The sequence below is a fragment of the Pangasianodon hypophthalmus genome, chromosome 10 (assembly GCF_027358585.1).
Source record: "Pangasianodon hypophthalmus isolate fPanHyp1 chromosome 10, fPanHyp1.pri, whole genome shotgun sequence".
In the NCBI taxonomy this organism is placed as follows: domain Eukaryota; kingdom Metazoa; phylum Chordata; class Actinopteri; order Siluriformes; family Pangasiidae; genus Pangasianodon; species Pangasianodon hypophthalmus.
In genome coordinates this window covers 4,745,751-4,770,875 of record NC_069719.1, presented here as the reverse complement: position 1 = coordinate 4,770,875, position 25,125 = coordinate 4,745,751, and the positions used below count along the sequence as shown (strand labels likewise).

Sequence of the window (25,125 nt, the reverse complement as noted above, 5' to 3'; positions counted from 1 at the left end):
CCTAAAAAAATCTAAAAAAAATAAAATAAAATTTCTTTGGTGCTTTTACTGACAGGTTGCAAAGCAAATACAGATGTGCATCCATCATGTATTTGGATAGAAATATGCTTATTGTCTGTTTTATTTATTTATTTATTTGTTTGTTTGACTGTTAATTCCACCCATTTACACATTTCGTGAATTATTTCACACACACGCTCCACTCCCACCTTTATTTTGAAATCAATACATGCTCGACTTCCTGAAGTTGCTGGTTGATTTCCAAACACCTCGTGACTCCCTATGTAAGTGCACTACTCAGGCTTATGAGATAATAGCTTCATGGCGCTTTGTAGTGCACTAGATGTTCACTACAGGGTTGTTTGGGATGCGGCTCAGTATTGTTTCCTCCTTCACTGCGCGGTGTTGAAGAGGTTTCAGAAAAAAGGGGAAAGAGGTGTCGGTGGATGTGATGGCTCTGAAAAGGATTCAGAAGGTAAATCAGTGTTGTGTTTACATTTCGGCTCATAAAACCGTTATGACAGGTAATTAAGAGGTGTTCAGGGATGGGTGGTGTGGTATTATTGTTGGTAAAGGCTGTGTTTGCTAGCGTTAGCTAACGTTACAGCTTTGCTAGCGAGAACAAAGCCGGCTCAGTTTATCTGTCAACAAACCACAACGACACGCCTTTTTACACATTTATAGCGGTTTATTTTCTGAAAAGTTGTTTAAAAATGACTCTCCTTAAAGTAGCTAGTCTTTAACGTTAAAAATTAACGTAAAAAAGTCTACATTTATTTCTAAATCCTGTTTATATCCCTAACTCCAACCTAAGGCCACTTATTTACACTGATAATCACTAACTTGTTTATTATTTTCCTTATTAACCAAATTTTAACATTTTACAATCCTTTAAAAAAGTAAACAATTATTCATTTATTTATTTTAACGCCGAAATTAGCTTTCAGTCACTCAATTTCAGAGTAATTGTATTCTTATAAAACAAATATGTCATTTTTTCAGTAATGGATGGTCGATGTATCGGGAAATATCGCGATACTTGAGGACATTTCTTAAGAGAACGGTACATCTCGCGATATTTAATGTTTCTAAGCTTTCCCTGCAAGTTAGTCAGTACATACTGTAGAAAAGTGCCATGTTAGATTTACATAACAGCTATTTAACAACAAACAGATGGAAATGAAAGACTTACTGCTAAGATCCAAACGGGTACTTGTTGCTTGGTAGTTTTGTGATGTCGCTGAGGTGTTTAACATACTCTACTGTGATTGGTCGAAAGCCACCAGACAAAAATCGCATGTTATAAATGAATTTCTCGGTTATGAGATGAGATCGGCGGTCTTAAGGACACATAGACGTGACTCTCACCGGTGGATGATTTGCGCCGTCGCAACCAAAGATGACCAACGAGAAAGTTCTGGTAGTGTGAGAAATTTTTTATTTTTATTTTTTAAACTAAAATCTCAACAGTGTGAGTACTGCAACGATGCTCGTCTTAAATCCACCAACAGGAGGGCGAAACTTGCAGGACAGCTACAAATATGGGCAGAAAACGATATCATTATTACCTCAAGCTCAATTTGAAAAATGTTTCCGTTTACACAATTAATCGCTGATTAACGATGTAAGCAGAACAGAGCAATTCCCTTTAATCGTAGATCTATCACCAGAGGATCTTCATCATATAATCTGACACGGAGAACACACGTTATCACACAATCTGTTACAGAATTCAGCCGAGATGTGATTGGGATCATGTCATACAGTGTGACGAGTAATAATCTTCGATTTCAATTCAATTCAATTCAATTTTATTTGTATAGCGCTTTTAACAATGGACATTGTCACAAAGCAGCTTTACAGAAATAAATGAATTCACAAAAATATATTGCTGAAATCACACAGACTGCTGAAATCACACAGTCTAAAACCAGCGTTAACCAGTCGCTCCTTTACATCTTCTCATGCTTTCTCAGAAAGGTCATGTACATGTTTACACTAGAAACAGGATGTAGTTATAAAGTTCAGGTTTGCCAGGCCCATGTCACTAAACAAACCCAAACGGTCAGTAAATCCAGTCCAGTCCCAAAACTCAGTAACACACTACGATATATTTATAAAGGAGAAGAATTAAACCTGTACATCAATGTCCTAAATAATACACATTAGTAGTATAAATGAAAAATTGTCTTGTATTGTTGTAATATTATCATTAAGAAATAATACGTATGTGAAAAATACATTCATTGGTGCATGCAAAACAAACAGATTCCTGTACAAACAGATTTTTACTCATACAGATTTTTTTATCCTAAGCTTTATTTGAATAATTATTTTAGCTGTTTATTCACTAGATTTTAATCACAAGAACAGCCCACATATGTGCTTTTTTAAAAAAATTATTTATTTATTTATTTATTTTTTGGCATTAAAACCACACAACCTGCCTATTTGGTTTGAAAAGAATTGGTATAATTACACTAACATATTTAAAAAAAAAATAAATAAAAATGTGTAAAGAAATTTGCATGTATTTATGTAGCACACCTAATCTCACAGATTATAATAGATTTCATATTTGTGTATTTTATTGTAGATTTGTAACTGTCCAATAATTTAAAAAGTGTTTAAAGTGGTATATACCCCGCCTCGCTGTTGTATTCTCGAATCCGATTGGTCAGAAGAGACTACAAGGCAAATCCCAGGTTTATATTAATGCACTAGTTCTAGTAAGTTAATGTGTTTCTGTAGTAACAGCTCATTCACAGGGATTCGCATGGTGGATGCGCTACGTAAATGGATTTAAAACCTGTGGAACTGTTGATATGGTGAAGTTGTGTATGAGAAGACTCTTATTTAGTAATTTTTTCAAAGGAGACTCCAGTGGCAGTGCTTTGTAACAGTCTGAGCTAAAGCTGTAAAGGCTGATTTATATTTGCTTTTTAACTACACATACAGGTACGCAAGATGGCTGCGCTCATTGGAGCGTCCATTCTAGACGGTTATAGAGCACTTTTACAGCAATGTCTCAGTTTAAAGAAAAAAAAAACCTCTCATGTAGCCATTAAACCTGCCAAATATAAGGTAAAGTTTTTCAATTTGAGACTCAGATCATGACAGCAATCACGACGACGGCAGAAAGTTTTAAAGACAAATGGAGCTCGTCAGTATGTTAAACGTCGCTGTGCATGAAATCACTAAATGTTACAGACAGACAGGGATGTTTTGGCTCTGATGTGCCATCAAGTGAATGTTACTTTTAATCTTCCAGATGTACATAAAATACGCAAACGAGTATGTGAACAATCATATAATTTCACTCACACAGCAGCTGCGTGCGCGCACATACATGTGGTCAAAGTGAAGAATATTTGCACCAAAATTTGAGTCATGACGGAGGAGTTTGCATTTTCTTGGTAACATGACAAGCTGCGATTTTTGTCTTTTAACTTTAAGAAAGAAAAAAGAGACCCTGGTGAGAGAGCAGCTGTTTATAGCTACGATAACGCAAGCGAACTTGTTTCAGGGATGATCCACAACATAGCTATAAATAGACTCAAATATGATGATGAATCATTCATGTCAATAAATAAATTGTAATCTGACACTGGAGACTCCTTCTATTAATACTAAATGAACATCTTCTCACACAAAACTTCATCAACTTTAATTCATATATGTATAAAAATCTGTGTAAGTTGCTTCTGTAGAAACGATAACGTATTAGAATGAGCGTGTTAATGTAAACCTCACAACCAGAGCGACTGTCCAAGCAAAAATGAATCAAACACAACCTAAAAGGACGCGTTCGTCTTCTTTGGTGCATTTATTGCCAGGATGCAAAACAAAACTATATCTGATTATTGACTAACTTTTCTCTTTATCAGGATACACACAGCATCAGCTCATTAAATTGTGTTGGTAAAATTGTCTAGCTCTGAAATCTGAAATCTCATCCTTCCAGTAACAAGCAACAGAACCGTATTCTACCACTTCCCTCAGCGTACATCTATTCCTGGCTTTTTTTTTTTTTTTACAAAGCTGACTTCATCTACGGTAATCCGTGCGCTGTTTACAGACCGGTGTAATTACATGGTTAAGTTGTGTCTGTAGCCATGACTCTAATTGTCACGTCGCTGACAAATACAGAGTTGGGGTTTTTTTTTAGCCACAAGATAGACACAAGCCTGGATTCTGCCTGAAAATCTGTCTTATTCAGCGATACCAAGACTAAAGCTGTGTTCAGACAGGAGCACAAAGAGTTGTAAATCTTAAAAGTAGCTCCTCACACGGCTGATTTAGGAGAAAGTCTTAAAAATGGATTTTTGTTTTAGCTCTACAATCCCTTCTGTAAAAATCTAGGAGTAACCAAGAAGAATGCTAAGTCACTAAGAGGAAATCATGAACAATCCTAAACTGTCACAGTCGAGTTCGTTTCTTTGATATAATTAATGACAACCAAGTTTAAAAATGCATACACTCACTCCTGGAGAATTTCATAATACTCTGCTAATTTATGTGACATTTGAACATTTATATGATTTGTATTCATAAAGGAAATTATGACTTTTTTTTTCACACATTAGGATTTCAGTTCACCACATGCCACTCAACTGCATTAGCCAATCACTATTCGATATTCCTCTAAACCCGCCCTTATTCTTAGTTTAGGAATTCTTTAGTAAACGTTCCTCTCAGCGGCTTCGAAAATAGATTTTTAATGAAACACACTTAAGTGGCGGTCAGACTAGACTTTCAGCATGTGAAATTTCTTGGGAAATTTCATCCACATATCATCCACGTGGATTCTGACGTGCTTGCCTGTTCATGTTGATTTTATAATCTTTTAAAGCCGTGTTGTGTAGAACGGGATGGTGCGACACCACTATAATCAGTGCTTCCTCCATCTTGGATTTTCCGTGACATGTCAGTCTTCTATTGGGCGCATGTATTCACGTGATACGAATTCGCAGGAATTCGTATATAAAGTCGAGTCCAAAAGTCTGAGAGCGAAAGTGAAGTGTCTAATTTAATACCACTATTTTCATTACAGATTATTGGTAACAATTTGAGTGAAAAGTAGAATCTTTGCAATATTTACATGAATTTCAGAGTTTCTTAGTATTCAGTTTGTTCCCTTTTTTGTTTTAATGACAGTGTGTGTGTGTGTGTGTGCTCGAGCTGGCACGGACTCCCCAACCTTATGATCCATTTTAGATCAAATCCATCAGAGTGTCGTCTGAACACATGCTTCAGTAGAAGAGATTAGACATGAGGAAGATCTGATCTTTTGTACAAAGCAGTTAACATGGTCATTATTCACTTACATTTAAATACTGACCTAGACATAGTGCAGAATCTTGAAGATTAAATACTTTAAGATATTGAACATTTACTTTCGTTGTTTTAAATAGTTCAAAATTCCAAAACCTTCTGTTTATTTCCGATTTTAAATAAAAGAAATCCCAGATTTTCAGTGTGATCTCAGACTCTTGGACTCCACTGTATACAGACTAATATTAGCATGTATTAGGAGATTTGAGCCACACTTTGTTTAGAACAAGAGTTATAATCAGGTTGTGGTTGTCAACAGAGACAGGAAGAAAAAAAAAAAAGAAAAAAAAAACCTGGTTATAAAGATCGTAACGCTGTCGAGCCGCAGCGTGCTTGCTGGATGAATTCCTCTGAAGTGACTTCATACTAAAGGAGGAGTATTACGAATAATGGTGTTTTCCATGGAATATTCCATTACTGTATGCAAAAGCATTTGCAAATGCACTATGTAAAGACTCTCGCTCTCTTTTTCTCTCTCTCTCTCCTTCTGTGTGTGTGTGTGTGTGTGTGTGTGTGTGTGTGTGTTGTTTGTGCAGGAATTACAGGACTTGCAGCGAGACCCTCCTTCACAATGCTCAGCAGGACCGATGGGAGAGGACTGTGAGTATTTATTAACTTTAAGGAATAGCTTGCACTGGAGCTGCGTAAGGAATAAAAAAATCACAGGGGCATGCTGTTATAGGAAAATAATCAAAGACGGAGTGATGTGATGCAATGTGACATGAAATGGAGCGACTGATAACACTCCGAATTTAAGAATTTTCTATAACAGCGAGTCTCAGAGTGTTTTATTCCTCTTAAACATAAGCAGTTTGACACTGATTACACTCTTTTACTTATTCATTCATAGTTACGTTTAAATGATATATCTGACTGTTACAAAGCTCTGACACTGGAGACTCCTTCCATAAAATGCTAAACGAACATCTCCTTACAGAAAACATCACCATATAAGTGATTACACATACACACATTACACAGGTTTTAAGAAAATAAATCTGTTTCTACGCAGCATCCATCATTCCAGTGCCTGTGCAAGTCCTTACTAAACCTTATGTCAGAGCTTCTGTTATAGCCAAGATTCAGTATGATTAAGTGTTTCATCGTGCTAATTTTCCTTTTTCTTTCTATCTATAGTGTTTCACTGGCAGGCTACAATAATGGGACCAGTAAGAACAGGCCTTCTTCATTCTGTCTGTTTTGTTCCATGATGTTTGTTTAATATGTTTCATTGTGGTCCTGACACGTCCATTAGAGTCCAGAAGTCTGATCCTACATCCTCCTCAACCGACACTCGTTGTAGTACGAGGTTGAGACAAATGAAAATCTAAACTTTTTTTTAAAAATTTGCATTGTTTATTACAAACAGGTGTCAGAAAAGTGTATAGTTTTTTTTCTCCATAATTGCCATTTTATTTAGTTATAAGCGTTCCTGCACTTAAGGAGAGTCTGGATTCCTCTAGAAAAAGCTTTTCACTCGACTCACCCGTGTATAAAGTGCCCAGGAAATCCAACCTGGTCTTTTAGAGCTTTTCATGCAAAAAGCAGTTTGACAAAAATGTGGTTTGTAAATAATTTTATTTTAATTTTAGTTCATAATTTAGGGGAAAACAACACCAAAGATTTTTTTAATATATTTAAATTTTCATATATTTTAATATATTTATTTATAATATAATTTTTATGTAATCTTTATTAATTAACAATTGATATAGGCTTTTAACTTGCTCAGTATGGAATGTTTTATACTTAAAATTTTTTTTTTTTTTTTTTTAACTACTTAAAATGTCTCCGGTTTGTGTTCATTTACTTACATGTATGCCTGTTTAGTCTCTTGTGTGCTTTATTTATTTATTTATTTATCTTTGCTCCTGCCATGAATGTAACCCTTGATGGTGTTAAAAATTAAACACCTAACCTAACTATGAGAAAACTGTAATTTATTATTATTTTTTTAAATTGTATTTTTTTGTTGTTGTTGTTTGGATGATTCATCGTGTACTCGTCCAATTTGTGTCCAGTCACTTGGGTCTGTCTGGATACAGCACGAGAGGTCTAGTGTATCTCGGATTCTCGTTATTGGCTGTTGTGGAAATCAGTCAAAAACTCTTTCACGCTCTCGTCCTGATTTCCTGTTTCAAAAGGAAATATTTCAACATGCAGAATGACATCATGGCTCTCGTGCGATTTCTTGGCAACTTTAAGAAATTATGCTACTGAGGAAAGTCATAAAAACTCAGAATTACATCACACATGCGTTCAATCTACAAAGCAGGGAATTCCGAGTTGAGGGAGTGTCTTAGCTTTAGTCAAATGCAGCAATATTCTTTAAAATTAAGAATTTTTTTTAGCTGAGGCATCTTTATGAAACTAAAAACTTGATGTATTTTTATTTTATTCAGATGATAACATTATACTCCTAACACAGTGTTAATAGTTGTCTCATAATGACTTGCACTTTTTTATTTGATTCATTTTGATGCCTGAGAAATTCAGTTGTAGCAGTTGTAGGTAAAGATGGACAGAAATTCTAGAAATTTCCACCAAGAGTTTCCTAAACCCTTCATGTGTCGTCTTTCTCCTCTCTCAGGGTGACAGTCCGTATCAGGGCGGGGTTTTCTTCCTGACTATTCACTTCCCAACAGACTACCCCTTTAAACCACCGAAGGTGAGTCAGACCGGCAGATTGCGTGAATGTGCGAGTGTGTGTAGTCCACTTCATCACTACTAACCACTTTCTGCTTCTCGTTATGACTTGGTTGTGGTTGTGTAAATGACATACTGTACACACTTGTGCAAGTTATTATGCGTTCATGCTTTTGTTCCAAAGCATTGATCTTATTACTTACTCTTTACTTAGAAAGGAAGTTTACATAATTTTTCCAAATATAGTCGATCAGCTTGAACATGTTTTGTCATTCTTTCTGAGATCATTCTTTAGTTTCTCATCGGAGATACAAGGCTAATAGAGCTATCAAGTAAGGGTAGTTTATAGCTACCGGTTTAGCATTGTGCAAACTGACAGTCTAAATCAAGGTTATTCAACTAAGATTTGCAAACATCCTGTTTCATAAGATGGTGACAACACTTAACTATTAACAATTAGCTCACAGCTATAACTGTGACACATCAGTTTGAAGTGGCAATTCATTCTGCTACTTATGACTAGCGCAATGAACTCTGAACAGATGACATGTCTTTTGAGATGATATGTGTTTTTTTTTTGGTTTGGGAATTTTGGCCAACCGGGGAGGATGTAGGCTAGCACGCTTCCTCAGAGACGCGCGAAGCCAGACAACCACGACTTTTTCGAACTGCTAGTGGTTAATGTCGTTGTGATTCACTAGTGAGAGAGAGCATACCATCCCTCTATCCAGACAGAATGGCCAATTTTGCTCTCTTGGCTATCCGCCCTCTTCCACATACTTGCGCTCACAGACATCTGTGATTGGCTAATGTTGCTGTGATCGACACCCAGAGAGCACGGGTAATTTTGCTCCATTGGCTCAACTACAGGATTCACACTCACGATCTCCCAACAGGAGCCCGAGACATTTTTTTAAAAAAATACACATGTCCCTGTCCAACTTTTATTTTTTTATTAAACATTTTATTTTTGTCTTCAACCTTTTTTTTTTTTTTTTTTTTTTTTAAACAAGCCATATCATCACTTCATGAACAGACCTGAAAGGATAAATAAAATGTAAAAATCTTTGAATCTCTGAAATTTGTAAAAAAATGTAAAAGTCTCTGAAATTTCTTTCCTTTCTCACTGAGCTGCTTTCAGGTAAATAAGAAATAACAAGCTGTAACAGTGGATCTCCTACACACTCCTACTTTTGTTTTATTTTATTTCTATATTTTGCATTTCAAATGCTCTGTGAATACCTTGTTAGTTCCACATTTGGCCACCGGTTGATGACTGCCCCAAATCATCACTTGGTGATGTGGTTTCTGACGCCATGTGTGTGACACACTGTTATAAACACAAACACTAGGATTACATAGAGATAAAACAGACGTAGCAACCTTCCATATTGGATCACTTACTTCACCAAACAATCTTTTTTATATCACTACATGTGAGCATCACATACATTAGAAGTGCTTTTAGTGAAAATATTGTTTCAGTTTAATTTGTGTGTCTTAATAAAGACTTATTCTGGTATGTTATTAAACCGTTTATGTACAAATGGTATTACTGAGCCTTTTAAAAGGGGTATGCATGTTGCACAATGCTGAATTATTTCCAATAAGTGTCCCTTACCTGTTAGCAACATTAGCCTCCTAGCTCCAAAAAATTTATAAGTATTGCCTTAATTTCATTTATCTGAGCTGTGTCTTTTCTTTAAACATCATTTAATCATGCTAGGAAAATATAAATAGAGTTAACTTTAGCATGGTTCTAAAGTGTTTTAAAATGTTTTCCACCACTAGTCATTAGATCCGAGATCTTTATTTTTCTTCTTCTTTTTTTTTTTTATTTTTTTTTGCAGGTTGCCTTCACAACAAAAATCTACCATCCAAACATCAACAGTAACGGCAGCATCTGTCTGGACATCCTGCGCTCTCAGTGGAGTCCTGCGCTCACAGTGTCTAAAGGTACCAACCGTAACATGACACACTCTAGAACAAGAACCGGCCCGAACAGAACCAGCAGGGTCACTTGGGGATATGTTTTTTAATTGCATAATTAGCATAGAAAGAACACAGAAATAACACGAGATCCATAAATACATAAAATGAGATTCACTGAGTCTTCATTTGCACAGACCAAAAAAAAAAACAAAAAAAACAATGCACTACAGCAGGTCAAAGCTTGCCTAATTTGAAAGAAAAAAGGAGGACCTGGCAACCCAGCCCACAACACTTTAAAGTGTAAAGCTTAAGTTTTCAGATTCGGATTATTCAGAGTACCATTTATTAATGATTCGCTTTCATGAATTTATTTGAGTCACCGGGAGGTTTTTTTTAAAAAAATCGACAAATAAATGATACGTGTGATAAGTGTGTTTGTGTGTATTTGTGAATGAAAAACAACTGCACCTCATTTTTATTTACTCTCAGTTTATGTCTGTGCAGTAAAAATAGGGTCATTGGGCCTCCTTTATTAAGCTGGATATGAACAGATGTATTCGTAAATTGTTCGTAGGTGCATTTACACAAGAAATCTGGTATTCATGAAAATCCTGTGATTTTGGAAAAACGTTCATTTCCTACTCATGTAAATTTATGGGAAAGAAAACTAACTAATGTAAACCTTGAGTTGATCGACTTTAAATACTCTACTATCGAGTTTAAATTGCTTATTTTTATTACATTTACAGCATTTAGCAGACGCACCTATCCAGAGCAACTTATAGAAGTGGCATTCAGGTGCTGTTACACTGCAAAATATTTTTATTGGCATAGAAGTGAGTCAAAATAACTTTCACTTCTGCCTTTCTTCATTTTCCATTACTGTTTAGTAGTCATTTCATGCTCCCAGCTGGCTGTGTGGTTGACCTTTTATGGAGTTTTGCGGCATCACTGAATGCAAGTGAGCTGTGTCAGGAACTCTCTTCGCACTTTACAAGTGATCAACTTACCCATGCGAGAGCAAAGAAAATCAGTGTTTCTGAAACTGTTGTAAATCTGGCAGAAATGTTTTTAGTTTAGCTTGCACAGACATTTACATACAACTTAACTAAAAGATTAATGAATGAGGCCCAATGTTTGCAGTTGTTTTCTAAATACGTTGCATTTACTTATACACTTGTACCTCCACGTGTGCATTCCCTGTACGCATCTGCCTGGCAGATTTCCTTTTAATAATTATTATTTAACGTGAATGAATAAGGGACTCATTCAAACTGTCTTTCAGTGTTGTTATCCATATGCTCACTGCTGTGTGACCCGAACCCAGATGACCCTTTAGTTCCGGACATCGCACACATCTACAAATCAGACAAAGACAAGTATGTAACCCTTCCATTTCAATTTCCGATTAGCTTCACCCCAAGTTAATATCTGTGAACGTTTCCTTTGAAAGGTTGTTATTCTCTCGTTGGTTAATTTAGCTGCACATTCATAAGCTAGTACTGTTTTTTTTAATGTTAGTGTATCATTGGTACAACAGTTAAGAAATGATGCCGTAATTACTATGTTTTAAGTTCAGATATAAAGTAACTGTGCATTAACATTTGCAGAACATGTTATTTTATTAAAATCGTTGGGCAGGGGTGCCCAAACTTTTGCATTCAATTGTATCTTCAATAACATCACATCCTGAAGTGTTCATACCACAGCAACTTATCAACACTAAAATATTTTATTTATTAAAGAGCAACTTTTTATCTGTTTATAGTTACATTGAACATTGTGGAACGTCCACGAAACAAATTAGTTCCTGTTATCGTTTAGCTCTAGCAGCTTTAGCAGCCTCTCGCTCTTTTCTTTTTTTTTCCTTCTTCTCCCCTCTCACGAATGTACAAAGCACTGACACTGGAGACTCCTTCCATAAATGTTAAATAAACGTCTCAGAAAGAAACAATTAAATATCAACAATATATTTAACCTCGTATTAGATTGTAAGTCTTAGATTATATGGAGTGTCCACCTGTGACCTATTGAAATAATATTGTTACTGTAGAGACTACTGTCAGAGCTGCAGTTATAGAAAATGAATCACCATCTTCCAGCCAATCAGAATGGAGAGTGCATCAGAGCTGTGGTGTCATTCCCGGTAGTGTGGTATAATTCGAGAAGAACACAATTAGGCGTGTAAAAATGTTTTATGTTTATAAAAAAGGGCTTCTGTCCCAGTCAGGGGATTCCTAGGAGCTGATTTCGATTTATATTTAATCTCTCTCTCTCTCTTTCTTTCTCTCTCTTTGTCTCAGATACAACAGAATGGCCCGAGAGTGGACTCAGAAATACGCCATGTAACTCCCTCTGATTCCGCCAGCAGGACTCTGAACGGTTGCACGTGGACGATTAACGAGGACGTACTGTACCACCTTTATTAAAAACCGGTGGACTGTTTCTGGTTCTTTTCCCCCCCTTTTTTCTTTACAGAAGAAAACTCGTAGCCGAAACTGAAACTGCGTCACACAGCGGAGCCGTTCGCTTTTCCGTTTACAGAAACATGATGGAACAACGAAACGTTATCAGGCTACTGCTGATCAGAGTCTCAGAGTAGCCACAACAATAATGATGACAAAAATTAGCGTTTGTTACTGGTACACAGGTTTTTTTTTTTTTTTTTTTTTTTTTCCTCTTTTAGATATTTTATTATATCTCATTAAAACCTGTTCTGGAGCTATTTTTATTTTGAATTAAAAACATGACAGGATTTTTTTTTTTTTTTTTTTTTTTTTGGTGATGATGTGTGTGAACTAACAAGCAGGTTTTGTTCTTTTAGATTGTTATTAAAGGTTTACTGTGTGTTAGGGGTGTGATGGTATACTGTGATGAAGGAATCTGGAATAATTATTCTGTTAATGTTAAACTATACTGGTATACATGACCCCGAGGAAAAAAAAAAAAAAGTGTTGTAAAACCAGGATGCCTTTTGAAAAAGGTGAAAATAAAAAGAAAACTGTATTTCTACCTTGTTTCGATAAACGTCCACTTTTCTCAATATATGAAATGTAAACAATTTTGCCCCAAATGTGTATGATTAGCTAAGGCTTGTTTGGTGTCCAGCGCGTTTGCACTGGAGCTACTCGACTGTCTCATCTAAAATCTAAGCCTAATAACTAAGCAACATGTTACTTAACTAAGAAAAACATATAGCTGTTGATATGGTGAGGAGAAGTTTATTTAACTTTTTATGCAAGGAGTCTCCAGTGTCAGCGCTTTGTAACTGTCGGTACGTTTTCCACCATGTGAAAGTCCTCGGGACAGTGGAGGTTGCGCTTTCGGGTTTCTCATTAACATGGCAAGTTGTAGTTTAAGGGGAGAGAAAACAAGAGAGGCTGGTGAGGGATATATATATAGCGTAAGGTATAATAGGAACTAACGTGTTCTGCATACAATCTACAACATTAAATAAAAGTATAAGTGGGTAAAAAGTATGATGTGCCATTCTTGAATAAGTAAAACTGTTATAATTGCTGTGTTATAAGAGGAATGACACACTTCAGGACATGCTGTTATTGGAAAATAATCAACAATGACCCCACTTCTCATCAGTCTTCATCACAACACCCCATCGTTGATTATTTTCCTATAGTCCTAACATATTAAAGTCCAGTTTTGGGTAAATATTAAATGTTCTCGATTAGCAGATGTTTATTCGGTCACAGACACTTTTGCACTGATGCAGAAAGTAGAAAGTGGTAAGTGGTAGCTCAGTGGTTAAGATGTTGGCCTTCAGATCAGAAGGTTGAGCGTTCAAATCCCAGCACCACCAAGTTGCCATTACTGGGCCCTTGAGCAAGGCCCTTAACCCTCAACTGCTTAGTTGTATAAATGAGATAATTGTAAGTTTCTCTGGATAAGGACGTCTGCTAAATGTCGTAAATGTAAATGCTACAAGGCTAACATAGCAAACAAGTACTGTAAGACTATAAAAGTCATTAAGCAATATACTACAATTTTAAATAAACAATTAAGTCAAATAGCACAGAGATTCCATGTTGACAATTTGAATGTGAAAGTAGAACTAAATAATCATCTGCATAATGTCCAGCTTTCTGGTACCATTTTTTAAACCTTTGATTAAAAAAAATATATATTCTGGTTGCTGCATTCAGCTACAAGGTGAAGTTTTGTTCATGTTTATAGATGACAGGAAGTCTTGCTGAGCCCTAAAAACCGCATCAGGAAGTCTGAGGCATCACTGAAGAACTGGATGTGGTTTGAGGCTCATATTTACTGTAATCACAGACTTGTTAGTTACATTAGACCTGTAGCTCCAGTACTAAGGTAAAGAAGAACAAGTTTGACACCAAACACGTCTTGGTTGATCAACTACATTACACTGTTAGGTCTTGCTCTATCATTGCAGTGCTTAATGGCACTCAAAGTCATTCTGTTCAAATTTCCTAACTTGCTAACAAAATACACCTGAAATTATCGAATTGGCAACAGTTTTATTTTGTGTCATTGTTTTATAGGTTGCTGCTGTTTAATGTAATGCTACACTGCTAACCAGCTAATTAATGCAAATAAACCTGACTTTAGCGAACTAGCTAGCTGGATATGTTTTTTATTTCTTTCCCATTGCATTTTCAATTGTTGCTTTGTTTTGGAGCTCATAACTGTTTTGTAATTGTTGATGTTTCTAGCTGACCATCAATAATGTACTTTTAATACAGGCAGCAGCATCCTCCTCAAAAATGTTCTACAGAGGAAAAACCAACTCCGAATATTTCATAACATACCTCTCTAACTTTGAGTGACTAGCTCTGGATCCACTCTGGATCCCTCAGACATCAGCAATTATGACCGGTATCACATCTCTCTTGTCTTTCTAAAATCCTCGAACGCACTGTCTACAATCAGCTGTCTCTCTATCTGTCACTGAACAACCTCCAAGATCTTAACAAGTCTGGCTTCAAAGCGGCACATTCCACAGAGACTGCCCTTTTGGCCGTCACTGAGAAGCTCCATGCTGCTAGATCAGCCAGACTGCCATCAGTCCTCATCCTCCTCGACTGTTCAGCAGCGTTTGACACAGTCAACCACAAGGCTTTCTTGTCCACCCTCATGAGTCTTGGAGTTTGTGGCACAGCATGGCATTGGTTTGCTTCCTACCTGGAAGGTTGGTTATATCAGGTGACATGGAAGGGATCCACTTCTGCTCCACGCAGACTCTCCACTGGTTCTCCACAAGGCTCAGTACTTGGTCCTCTTCTGTTTTCCCTCTATACTCGATCTCTTGGTGAGGTCATATCCTCACATGGGTTCTCTACCGGTGCTATATGGATGACACTCAACTCATCCTCTCCTTCCCTCCCTCAGACACTCATGTTTCCACTCAAACCTCAGCATGTCTGGCAGACATCTGATCAGGGATGGCAGCTGAAACCCAGCTGAAACTTAATCCCAAACTGCTACTCATCTCAGATGATTCATCCCCATGTCAGGATTTTGTGATCTCCCTAGCTCTCTCAAAAGTATATAGACACCTGATCATCACACCCATATGTGCTTCTTCCTCACAAATTTGGAAGCAAACAATTGTATAGAATGACATTGTATGCTCTAACAGTACAATTTCCCTTCACTTGAACTAAGTGGCCTAAACCTGTTCCAGCATGACGCTGCCCCTGTGCACAAAGCGAGCTCCATGAAGACATGGTGTGTGAAGGTTGGAGTGGAAGAACTCGAGTGTCCTGCACAGAGCCCTGACCTCAACCCCACTGAACACCTTTGAGATGAACTGGAACACCAACTGCACCCCAGACCTCCTCACCAACATCAGTACCTGATCTCACTAATGCTCTTGTAGCTGAATGAACAAAATCCCCACAGCCACGCCCCAAAATCTAGTGGAAAGCTTCCCAGAAGAGTGGAGCTTATTATAACAGCAAAGGGGAATAAATCTGGGATGGGATGTTCAACAAGCACATATGCACATATCTGTACTTTATTCTAAATATAGTCATGCTGTTGCTGCCACCTATCTTTTATATCCCTTATATTATATTTTTATATTTTTCCTTTTCTACCTGTATACTAGTAAATTCTAGTTTATTTAATTTCTATTTTTATGTCACTTCACGTTGTACTGTGTATGTGGTTGTGTATGTGACCAAAAAAATGTATTTGAATTTGTGTGGTGGTTAGGTGTTCACATACTTTTGGCCATATAGTATAACTCTGGCAATGATGAGGTTGTTTTCAGTGTTTCTGTGGCTCTTTACAGGCTGTTTTCTCTTTTTTTCAGTTTTGGGGCTAACCAGATTTTAAAACTATACCTCTGGTTGAAATAGTGCAGAAAAGAAACATAGTATTTTAGCTCAAGAACTTCATATAGTCGAAAATTTTATGAAATGAAGGGTTTTCCCAGGCCGCCACATATGTATTATGGTTGTGCGCATGCGCGCGTTACTTTGGCGCTGAACTCCAAAAAAAAGTTGCGTGGGTTAAATGTGGGCGTGGCGATGCAGGAAAAGTGGGCGGAGATTCCATTCTTCTGGCATGAAAGAAGTCGGGGATGTTGTCCCAGTAGAAAGTCTGAGAGATGGTTGAGGGTGAGAGGGGCTTTGTGAAGGAGCAAAGTGGAGCTTGGGATCAGTTAAAGAAAGAAAAGCTCCACTAACGCACTGGAATGTTTCATGTTTTTGTTCTATGAAAGAATCCCAGTGTCAGACTGAGTTACGGAGCTGTGTGTGTTTAGCGGCGGTTCCGGAGCGACATGGCCGCGCAGCGCGTCCCTCTGAGCGGCTGCTCTCAGCACTCGGACCCGGGCTCGAACAGCGAGCGGAGCGCTGACTCCCCGCTGCCCGCCTCGGAGAGCGACTCGAGCGGCCACGTGTCCCCGCCCAACCCGGACTGGACCGAGGAGAGGTTCCGTGTGGACCGAAAGAGACTAGAAACTCTGTTATTAGGTAGGTAAAAAAAAGTACGAGGGGAATTTGATCAGTATTGTGTTTTTAGCTGGTTATCAACATGAAGGTGTCTTCAAGCTCAATCTTGTGACTTTTTTTCTCCTATAATAAATATAATAATGTGCAAATTTGCTTCTCACTTCTAAGTGTAAGCTGGTCACGTGTTACTCAGGAGGATGCTTTTCAGTGTTTACTTGTTATACTGTAACTACTTTTTTTTTTTTTAACTTATACTTGCTTTACCTGCTTTTTCTGGGCTTAAAACTAATTTATATGAATTTATATGAATTTTCATGGTCATCCAAAGTGTTTGCTGCATGAAATATTTGTAAAATATTAATATTTCTACCTGTTAGTTGGTTAGGAACTACAACAAGAACAATAACACACATTTTGATGCTTTTTCATGACCTTTTTTTTCTCAGCAAAGGCCAATATTATGTTTTCCCCCCTGATCTTTTGCTGTTGTATTGAATTGTTTTCAAATTATTATAACAAATATTGCCTTTTACCTGAAGTGTATTTACCTAGTGTTCTACCCAACACCAGTTCAGTGTTCCTTTGTGATTTTGTAAAACAACCTGTGGTTGTTTTCACTTTTTTAAAGCACACACTAGGCCACACGCACTAGGCCTTTGGTAACACTTTAGTGCATTACAGAATGACATGTATTGCGCATTGCACCTCTCCACCACTAGGGGCGCTTGACTTACGATAAAGTCGCGATGATATTTTAATTGTAATTGATGGACAGATTACAAGGTGAAAGTGCGATTCATATTGTAAAACTAAGTAGAAAGTTTAGCTCCTGATTTTTTTATAAAATGTGTATAATAACTTGTGCGTCTGATTGTTTTATTGCAGGATTTTTGTCCTTGAGAGTCCCTATAATGATAGGATTACACAAGAATGCTGATCTTGTGTGGTCCTGATTTAAAAAAAGTTCGTTTTTAGAAAACAAAAAGAGCTGAAAGATTTCCATTGTGTACTGAAGTTAGGGTTAGGCGCAGTAATCCTTCCCTTGTCATTCAGTATTATTTCTATAGTAACAACTTCCACAGGGACGTGTACGGCAAATGCGCCACATAAACTCAATAAAAACGTGTGTAATGGTTGATAGGATGAAATATTCTATGAGGAGACGTTTATGGAAGGAGTCTCCAGTTGCAGCGCTTTAGCAGTCCGAGGTAGGGCTGTAACTTTAAAGTTTTCAGAGGAGTTTGCACTTTCTCAGTAACATGACGAGCTACATTTTTCTCTTAATATCTTCACGAGAGAGAGAAAGAGAGGGTGATGAGGGAACGCCTCTCCGTAACTGCTATAACGTAAGCGATAACAGGAACTAACTCGTTTTGTGGATATAAAATATAACAGTAAACAGCTAAAAGCTAAAGCATATTCTTTAATAACTAAAAACTTGTAAGAGTTGATAAATTGCTGTGGTATAAGAGGAATAAAGCACTTAAAAAGGATGTGCTGTTATTGAAAAGTAATTAACTTCAGGGTGGTATCATTAACGGCACGTTTGCATCAAGCCATATTACACCTCGCCGTCATTGATTATTTTCTTAATACAGCATGCCCTCAGGTGTGATTTATTTATTTATTTATTTATTTATTTATTTATTTTCTTCCCCCCGACACAGTACATGATTGGGTGGAAGTACCTTACAGATGCAGGCTAATGCAAGGGTTTGTTATTTATCAGGGCACCAGACTTGAGTTGTAATAAAGTCTGCATTTTTTTTTAAAGATTCAATTGTTTCAAAATGTCTTTTTTTTTATTATTTAAATTTGGCATTTTGTAGCACAAGATTACATCATTGTAGCACGAGATTAGCACAATGTTATCGATCCTGCAGTATGCTTTTGTCTGCATTTAGTTTCACTCATACACACCGTGTTGTACAATAATTAGGAAAGACGAGTTTCCTCTTTAAAGATAAAACAAGTACACTGGAATTAGTGTGAGATGGAGGCATGCAGCGAGGACAGGGATAGCTGAAAGTTTCAGAGACATGGAGAATATTAACAGGATCATGGATTGAGATTAAATTCTGACGTTCAGATTTGCATGAAAATAGTGCAAAATTGGTGAACATGTAATATAAAGAATAATTGCTTAAAGTGTTTAATATCAGGCAGACATGATCTCCTTTTCATGAAAATTGCTATTTGTTTAAGTGTAGCTGTTTTACATCACATTCCCCTGTGTTAGTTAAGCATATACGAGTGATGTAGTGGCACAGCAGGAAGCGTTGCCACCTTACATCTCCAGGGTTCCTGGTTCGATCCTGAGCTCGGATTACTGTTTCCCGTGGAGTTTCACATGTTCGCTCCGTGTCTGTGGGTTTCCTCTGCGTTCTCTGGTTTCCTCCATCTCCAAAAAATGCCAGTAAGTCAACTGGCTGTGCTACATTGCCCCTAGATGTTGATGTGTGTGTGTGTATGTGTAGTGTCCAGTGATAGACTGGCATTAGAGGTGGACAGGGTGTATTCCCGCTTCATATCCAGTATTCCCGGGATGGGCTCCGGATCCATTGTGACTCTTACCAGGATGAATGAAGCTACAGTCCCTCGGAACGTTGCCTCTCACGGCTGCACGTCATGCCAAAGCGGCTTCAGGTCATTCATTTTCACAGGAAGCTGACGATTTCCAGCAGCCATTATCAGTCCAAAGCAGGCGGGGCAAGCGACACAACAAAATTGAGCGAAGTTTAACTCTATGCAAATGAGAAGCAAAGCAATTTTGCAGCTGTCAGTAGGAGAGAGGGAGCGGCTGTCTACCAAGAAACAGTGTTTTTTTGGGTGCACAAATCAGTCAGTCAGTGATACTCACTCTGCTGCTGTGGACTTAACATGTTCGATTTATTCATCAATATATTGATATCTATGTGATAAAGAGATATTTCGGAGATATCTCAGGTATCGTGATATCGTCTGCTAACACATTAATGTTTTTATTAAACAATCCCAGCTTTGGAATCAGCTGATTTGATGTTAAAATAAAAAAAGTTAAACTTTTGTATTGAATCTTTAATATCATAAAATGCCAATTTTCTATAGAACTTTTTTTGTTAGGCATTAAATAAAAGTTTTCACAAAAAGCTTCACTACTGTTTTGCTGACAGTTTCTTAGCCACCCATATAAAGTATCATGATATTAAGTATCGTGATATGATATTTTTTTTCATATCGTCCACCTATAGGTGACAGAAATTGAGGAAACAGTATTTTAGGTTTGTTCTGATACTAGTAGACAGCGATGCAAGAATTTCCTTCAGAATTTACATTTCTAGTGGGATGAATTTAGATTTTTTTACTCAAGTGGGTGGTTTTGTACGTTCTCTGTAGCTAGCTTGTATGGACATCATCGCGCTAACCATGACAACCAGCACTAAAGTGATGATAGGAACACTCAAACAAAGACTGATCCGATGGGCAAAACTGCTGCCGGTGTGAACACGAGGTTAGCCCCGCCCACTCAAAGTGATGTCAGGGGGAAAAATACAGAGGTCCAGAAAGTACACGAGTTATTTTTTTTCTCTACTGTTATCTCGCGATTATAACTTCTTTTTCTCTTGACAAGCAAAGTTATTTTCTGAGATCACGTAGCAGAAGCTAGCATTACATCACTGCAGCTTTCATATATCAGTGTGCTACAGTAATTAAGATCACAAGAAAAATAGTTTGTGATCTCAAGATAAGATGATTTAGAGAAAATATAACTTAGGGTGTTTCTGGACTTCTGGAGTGGGGAAGAAAAATTCACACACACACACACAAACTAAAGAGTGCACACACACAGGAGCAGATTTTAAATTATGTTTCATTTAATTCTTATATTTTCAGAACAATCAGAGCATTTATTTTTTTTTTCTAATACGCCGCTTGTGAAATCCATAGTGGCGGATTTTATAGTTGAGTGTGTGTTTTTTCTCGGACCTTTCCCCTCACATGGGTCAGAGGTGTTTCTCTGGACTTTGATGAAGCTCTTTGATGATGCGGGTTGAGTCGCTATCGCTCTCCTCACTGACCAGCCTGCTGCTGTTTGGATTGGCCAGACGCTCGGCTGTGTGGATTTGGGGAGTGTGCGTGCGTGCGTGTGTGTGTGTGTGTGTGTGTGTGTGTGTGCGCGCTCGTGTGTGTGCGTGCGCTGTGATTGGTCAGGTGGGATAATGGAGGCATTGTGAAGCGAGCCATGTGTGTTTTGATGTAGGAGAGGGACCAGCTGACCTTTTTCAGGAACGGAGGGGAAAAAGAAAAGGAGCGTCCTATAACAGCATGCTAATGGAGACGGGAAAATCCATTTTGCTTGAACAAGGATGCATCGATCCTGGTTAATACTTTAATACCTTACAGCTATCAGAGACAATACCTGATTTGTACTTGGATATATATATATATATATAAAATGTATATATATGTATATATATGTATACTCAGAAAGGGATTATGGGTAATTTTAGCTAAACTCTTGAGTCTGATTAACTGCGTGTAAAGATTGTTTACATTTTATTAATATTTTTGTTCCTTTAACATGCCACATGTGCTTCTGTTATGATGACACTCATAACACACACACACACACAGTGCACAAGACAAGCATATTATCCTTTAATGTTTGTGTACATGTATGTGCCTGGCTGCTCACTACTGCACATCTGTATGCACATTATGTGTGTGAGTGTGTGGAAACAGGAAGTGAGTTCAGTTTAGGGAATGTGCTCCTTACTCCCACTCAGTTGGCCAGACGAACGTAGCTGACGTGGACCGTGTGTCCTTTTTGTGCGAGAAGCATGTTCAGTCATCTGCCCTGAAACGCCACACAGGCGATGATCAGTGGATATTTAAAGCACAATAGCACAAACAATTTATTATCTAGTTAAAAAAAAAAAAAAAAAAACAGCAATTCCCAGAATACGAGCTATTTATGAGGATGTTATGTGATGACATCATAGCGATAGTGATGAATATCGGACACATTGTCCGTGCAGCATCCGGGTCAGTCCATCTGGAGTGTATTTACAATCTGGAAATGCTTAAATGCGTAGTTTCACTTTGAAATTTACACGTCTTCCGCGCTTTATTGCCTAACACAGGAAAACCAGAGTAACTAAGCTAACACCAGATCACGTTGTTTACTCACCACAGTAGTGCTTCACACAAAAAGTCTTTAAAACTTTTGAATGTTTATGAACCCTCCGATTTGGTCGTCGTGTCACGCTGTTTAAAAGATTTTTCACTGGAAGCCAGTGCACAGAAGTCCAGAGAGCCAATCAGACTGCAGCATTCAAGATTCTGAAGCTCGTAGCCAGAAAAGTGTACAGACAATATCAGGTGCTCTGTATCCTGCAGCCGGAGCTTCTGAAGCTGAGGCTTTCCGAGCCAAGAGTTCCAGCTATCATAAAACTGCTTTCTGCTTAATATGTAATTCTGTGTGTGTGTGTGTGTGTGTGTGTGAGAGAGAGTGTGAGTGAATATTCCTGTTTTCAAGATATACACTTTAAGAAAAAAAAATGTTCAAGGTTTCTTTGGATGCTTAAATGTTCTAGGTTTTTCAAGGTTCTCTACTTGGAACCGTTTGTGAATGAGGAAACCCTCTGTGCCAGGGTTCTACGTGGAACCTTTAAGGGTTCTCCTAGAGTCCCAGAGGAACCTTTATGTTTAATAAGAGTGTAGTTAGGGCTGAGCGATATGACGATATGAAGTCAGTATCATGATAAATCATGTCTTTTGCACTTTTCTGAGACATGGTGCTATCTTTTCTTTTTTTTTTTTTTTTTTTTGTATGCATTAAATAAAATATCTTCAAACTGTTTTTTTTTTTTTTTTTTTTTAAATCCAACACTACTGTATTGCTTGAAGTTTAGCAAGACTACATATTGCGATGCGTGATCATGAAATGTTTTTTAAAACTGTGATCCGATACTGTCATCACGTCACACACCTGCAAGTGTAGTGGATTGGGTTATCAAACAGGAAGTACTGTCATGTGAAAGCATGCTTGTTGTTGTTGTTGTTGTTGTTATATGTTGTAGAGTTGTGCTCTGATATTGTGTATCAGTATTAGGGCTGGATTAGTATCAGATTGAATTTGACGTATTTTCCCATACGATCCACGGATGTATTTTATGTCGCGGATGTGGATGGCATAACACAGATCTTAACCATCAAAACAGGACACAACTTGTCTTTCCACTGTCCTGAAGCTATTTATAACTTTGCCAGAGAGATTTGATAGATCTGATAGTTGCCTGATGGTTGCGTGGTTACTAAGTCAGTATCAGATTAATATTGAGTATGGGCTAATATCCAGATTTTGGTATTGTATAGAGGAGTGTTTCTCAATCCTGGCTCTGTACACTTTGATGTTTTCCTTCATCTAGTTCACTCAGTTTAATCACAGTTCAGGTTTGTTCAGGAAAAGGACTGAGAAGCTGTGAGACAGAAAAGGGACAAATCCGTTATCCTCCTCTGATCTCCAAGCCTTGCTGGTGTTTTTGTAATCGCAGTGTGAACGCTTGTATAGATCAGGGTATAAGCACATCGTCTCGGGTGACTTCTTCTCAAACACAGAGTGTATGTTCGGACATTTGTTATTGTTTGGACTTTTCCAAACCCACTGTCTCCATTCATTAATAGCTTTTCTGACCTTCTGACAGCTTCGGGAACCTGAGATTAAAACGTGTGCAGCTCAAATTAACACGCGTGAATTTGAAAACGCGTCTTTTCTTATCTTATCACCACCAAAACTTTTTTTTTGTTGATTTTTTCCAATCCACTTTCCAATGTAGATAAGATAAATGCAATATTAGCGGTGTAGTATGGATAAGAGGAAGCACAGATTTTCCGAAAGACGTCATGTAAGCTCCACAATTAAAATAGCAGAACTTATTTGAAATATTTCTCTGTTGTGAATTTAAATTTTGTTTGATTGCATCAGTGGCATCAGTGGCATGGTGCGGTGGTGCAGCAGGTAGCATTACTGCCTCACAGCATCACTTCGATCCTGATCCTGAACATCTGACAGCTTTGAGTCCTCGTGTCCATGCAGGTTTCTCCAGGTTCTCTAAAATATTACGCTACACTAAATTATAAAAAAAACAAAGTGTGTGAGCGCGTGTGCATGGTGTGCTGCAATGTACTGGCATCCTGTTCAGGGTGCATTCCTGCCTTGATTAGGTGTGTTCCTGGGATAGTCTCCGGATCCACGACAATCCTGACCAGGATAACGCGCTTAGAGAAGAATAAATGAATGTTTGACTGCAGTGTAAAGTAAACAAGCAACGCTAGAGCATGGAATAAAGTGTGTTTTTAATGTTCGTGTTCTCAAAACAAATGAAAACGGTGGACATTATGTTCAGGTCATGGATCAGCATGTCATTTTTGCGATTTGGGAAATATCGAAAAGGCAAGTTTGCCGAAACTTAAAAATGTTAAAGATGACTGTCTCGACAACATTTCCACAGACCCCCATCTCTACACAACATGCAGAGCACAACAGCCTTGTGAATGTCAAAATATCAGCAGTGATGGATGTTGAAATCCCGAGTGATAGTAACGTCTGAAAAATATGAGAAGCTAATCAGGAGAGAGAATGTGCGAGGTTCAAGCTAAAGCTCTGCTGCTGGTTATAGGAGCTTGTGGCTCTGTGACCCTGTAACAGGAAGTGAAGCTTCAGGAATGACAACATCCATCTCACCACGCCCTCAACCTGTGTGTGTGTGTGTTTGTGTGTGTGTGTGTGTGTGTGTGTGTGTGAGTGTGTATGAGACAAATAGACAGATACAGTCCTAACACACATCCCTCTCGATATGCCATGGTCAAGATCCACAATGTCCAATAAAGAGACAAAAGTCTAATAGAGAAGGACTAACCAGACCAGAATGTTAAGTGGTGTGTGTGTGTGTGTGTGTGTGTGTGTGTGTGTGTGTGTGTGTGTGTGTGTGTGTGTGTGTGTGTGTGTTTGAGAGGAAAGCAGAAAAGCAGGCATTGATTTCAGCTCTTTCCTGCTCTGTATGGAATGTGGCTCAGGAGAACTCGACTCGGTATTTGAGTCTCTGCACTAATGAGACGCAGGTTCACTCCTCTCTCTCTCTCTCTCTCTCTCTCTCTCTCTCTCTCTCTCTCTCTCTCTCTCTCTCTCTCACGTGCATACACACACACACACACACACACACACATATAAAAAGTGTTTTATTATATCTGAGCTCCTGCAATCTCCGAGTGTGTGTGAGGAATGTGTCGA

At 37.9% G+C, this 25,125-nt stretch overlaps 2 protein-coding genes across 4 annotated transcripts in view; both read left to right on the top strand.

The window, feature by feature from the left end:
- Window positions 1-330: 330 nt before the first annotated feature.
- Window positions 331-12,918, top strand: ube2d1a (ubiquitin-conjugating enzyme E2D 1a). The gene is made up of 7 exons (XM_034308190.2): window positions 331-475; window positions 5,871-5,934; window positions 6,472-6,503; window positions 7,925-8,002; window positions 9,831-9,936; window positions 11,198-11,291; window positions 12,216-12,918. The coding sequence occupies exons 1-7, from the start codon at window positions 452-454 to the stop codon at window positions 12,259-12,261; spliced, it is 444 nt and encodes a 147-aa protein (XP_034164081.1). The 5' UTR covers window positions 331-451; the 3' UTR covers window positions 12,262-12,918.
- A 3,538-nt stretch (window positions 12,919-16,456) lies between these two features.
- bicc1a (BicC family RNA binding protein 1a) overlaps window positions 16,457-25,125 on the top strand; it is a 52,551-nt gene continuing 43,882 nt past the window's right edge. For 2 of the 3 annotated variants that reach the window (XM_053237685.1, XM_053237684.1), the window contains exon 1: window positions 16,458-16,874. In XM_053237685.1, the coding sequence (XP_053093660.1) occupies window positions 16,682-16,874 (193 nt within the window). In that variant the 5' untranslated portion in view covers window positions 16,458-16,681. Of the gene's footprint in view, window positions 16,875-25,125 lie in introns of all 3 variants that reach the window. The other variant, XM_053237686.1, reaches the window with a different exon arrangement.

What these genes read in the sequence shown, in the direction of transcription:
- ube2d1a (XM_034308190.2), top strand. Translation starts at nt 452, where the DNA reads ATGGCTCTGAAAAGGATTCAGAAG. An exon ending in AGGCTACAATAATGGGACCA is followed by an intron (nt 6,504 to 7,924) that starts GTAAGAACAGGC and finishes CTCCTCTCTCAG; the next exon opens with GGTGACAGTCCGTATCAGGG. An exon ending in TGCGCTCACAGTGTCTAAAG is followed by an intron (nt 9,937 to 11,197) that starts GTACCAACCGTA and finishes ACTGTCTTTCAG; the next exon opens with TGTTGTTATCCATATGCTCA.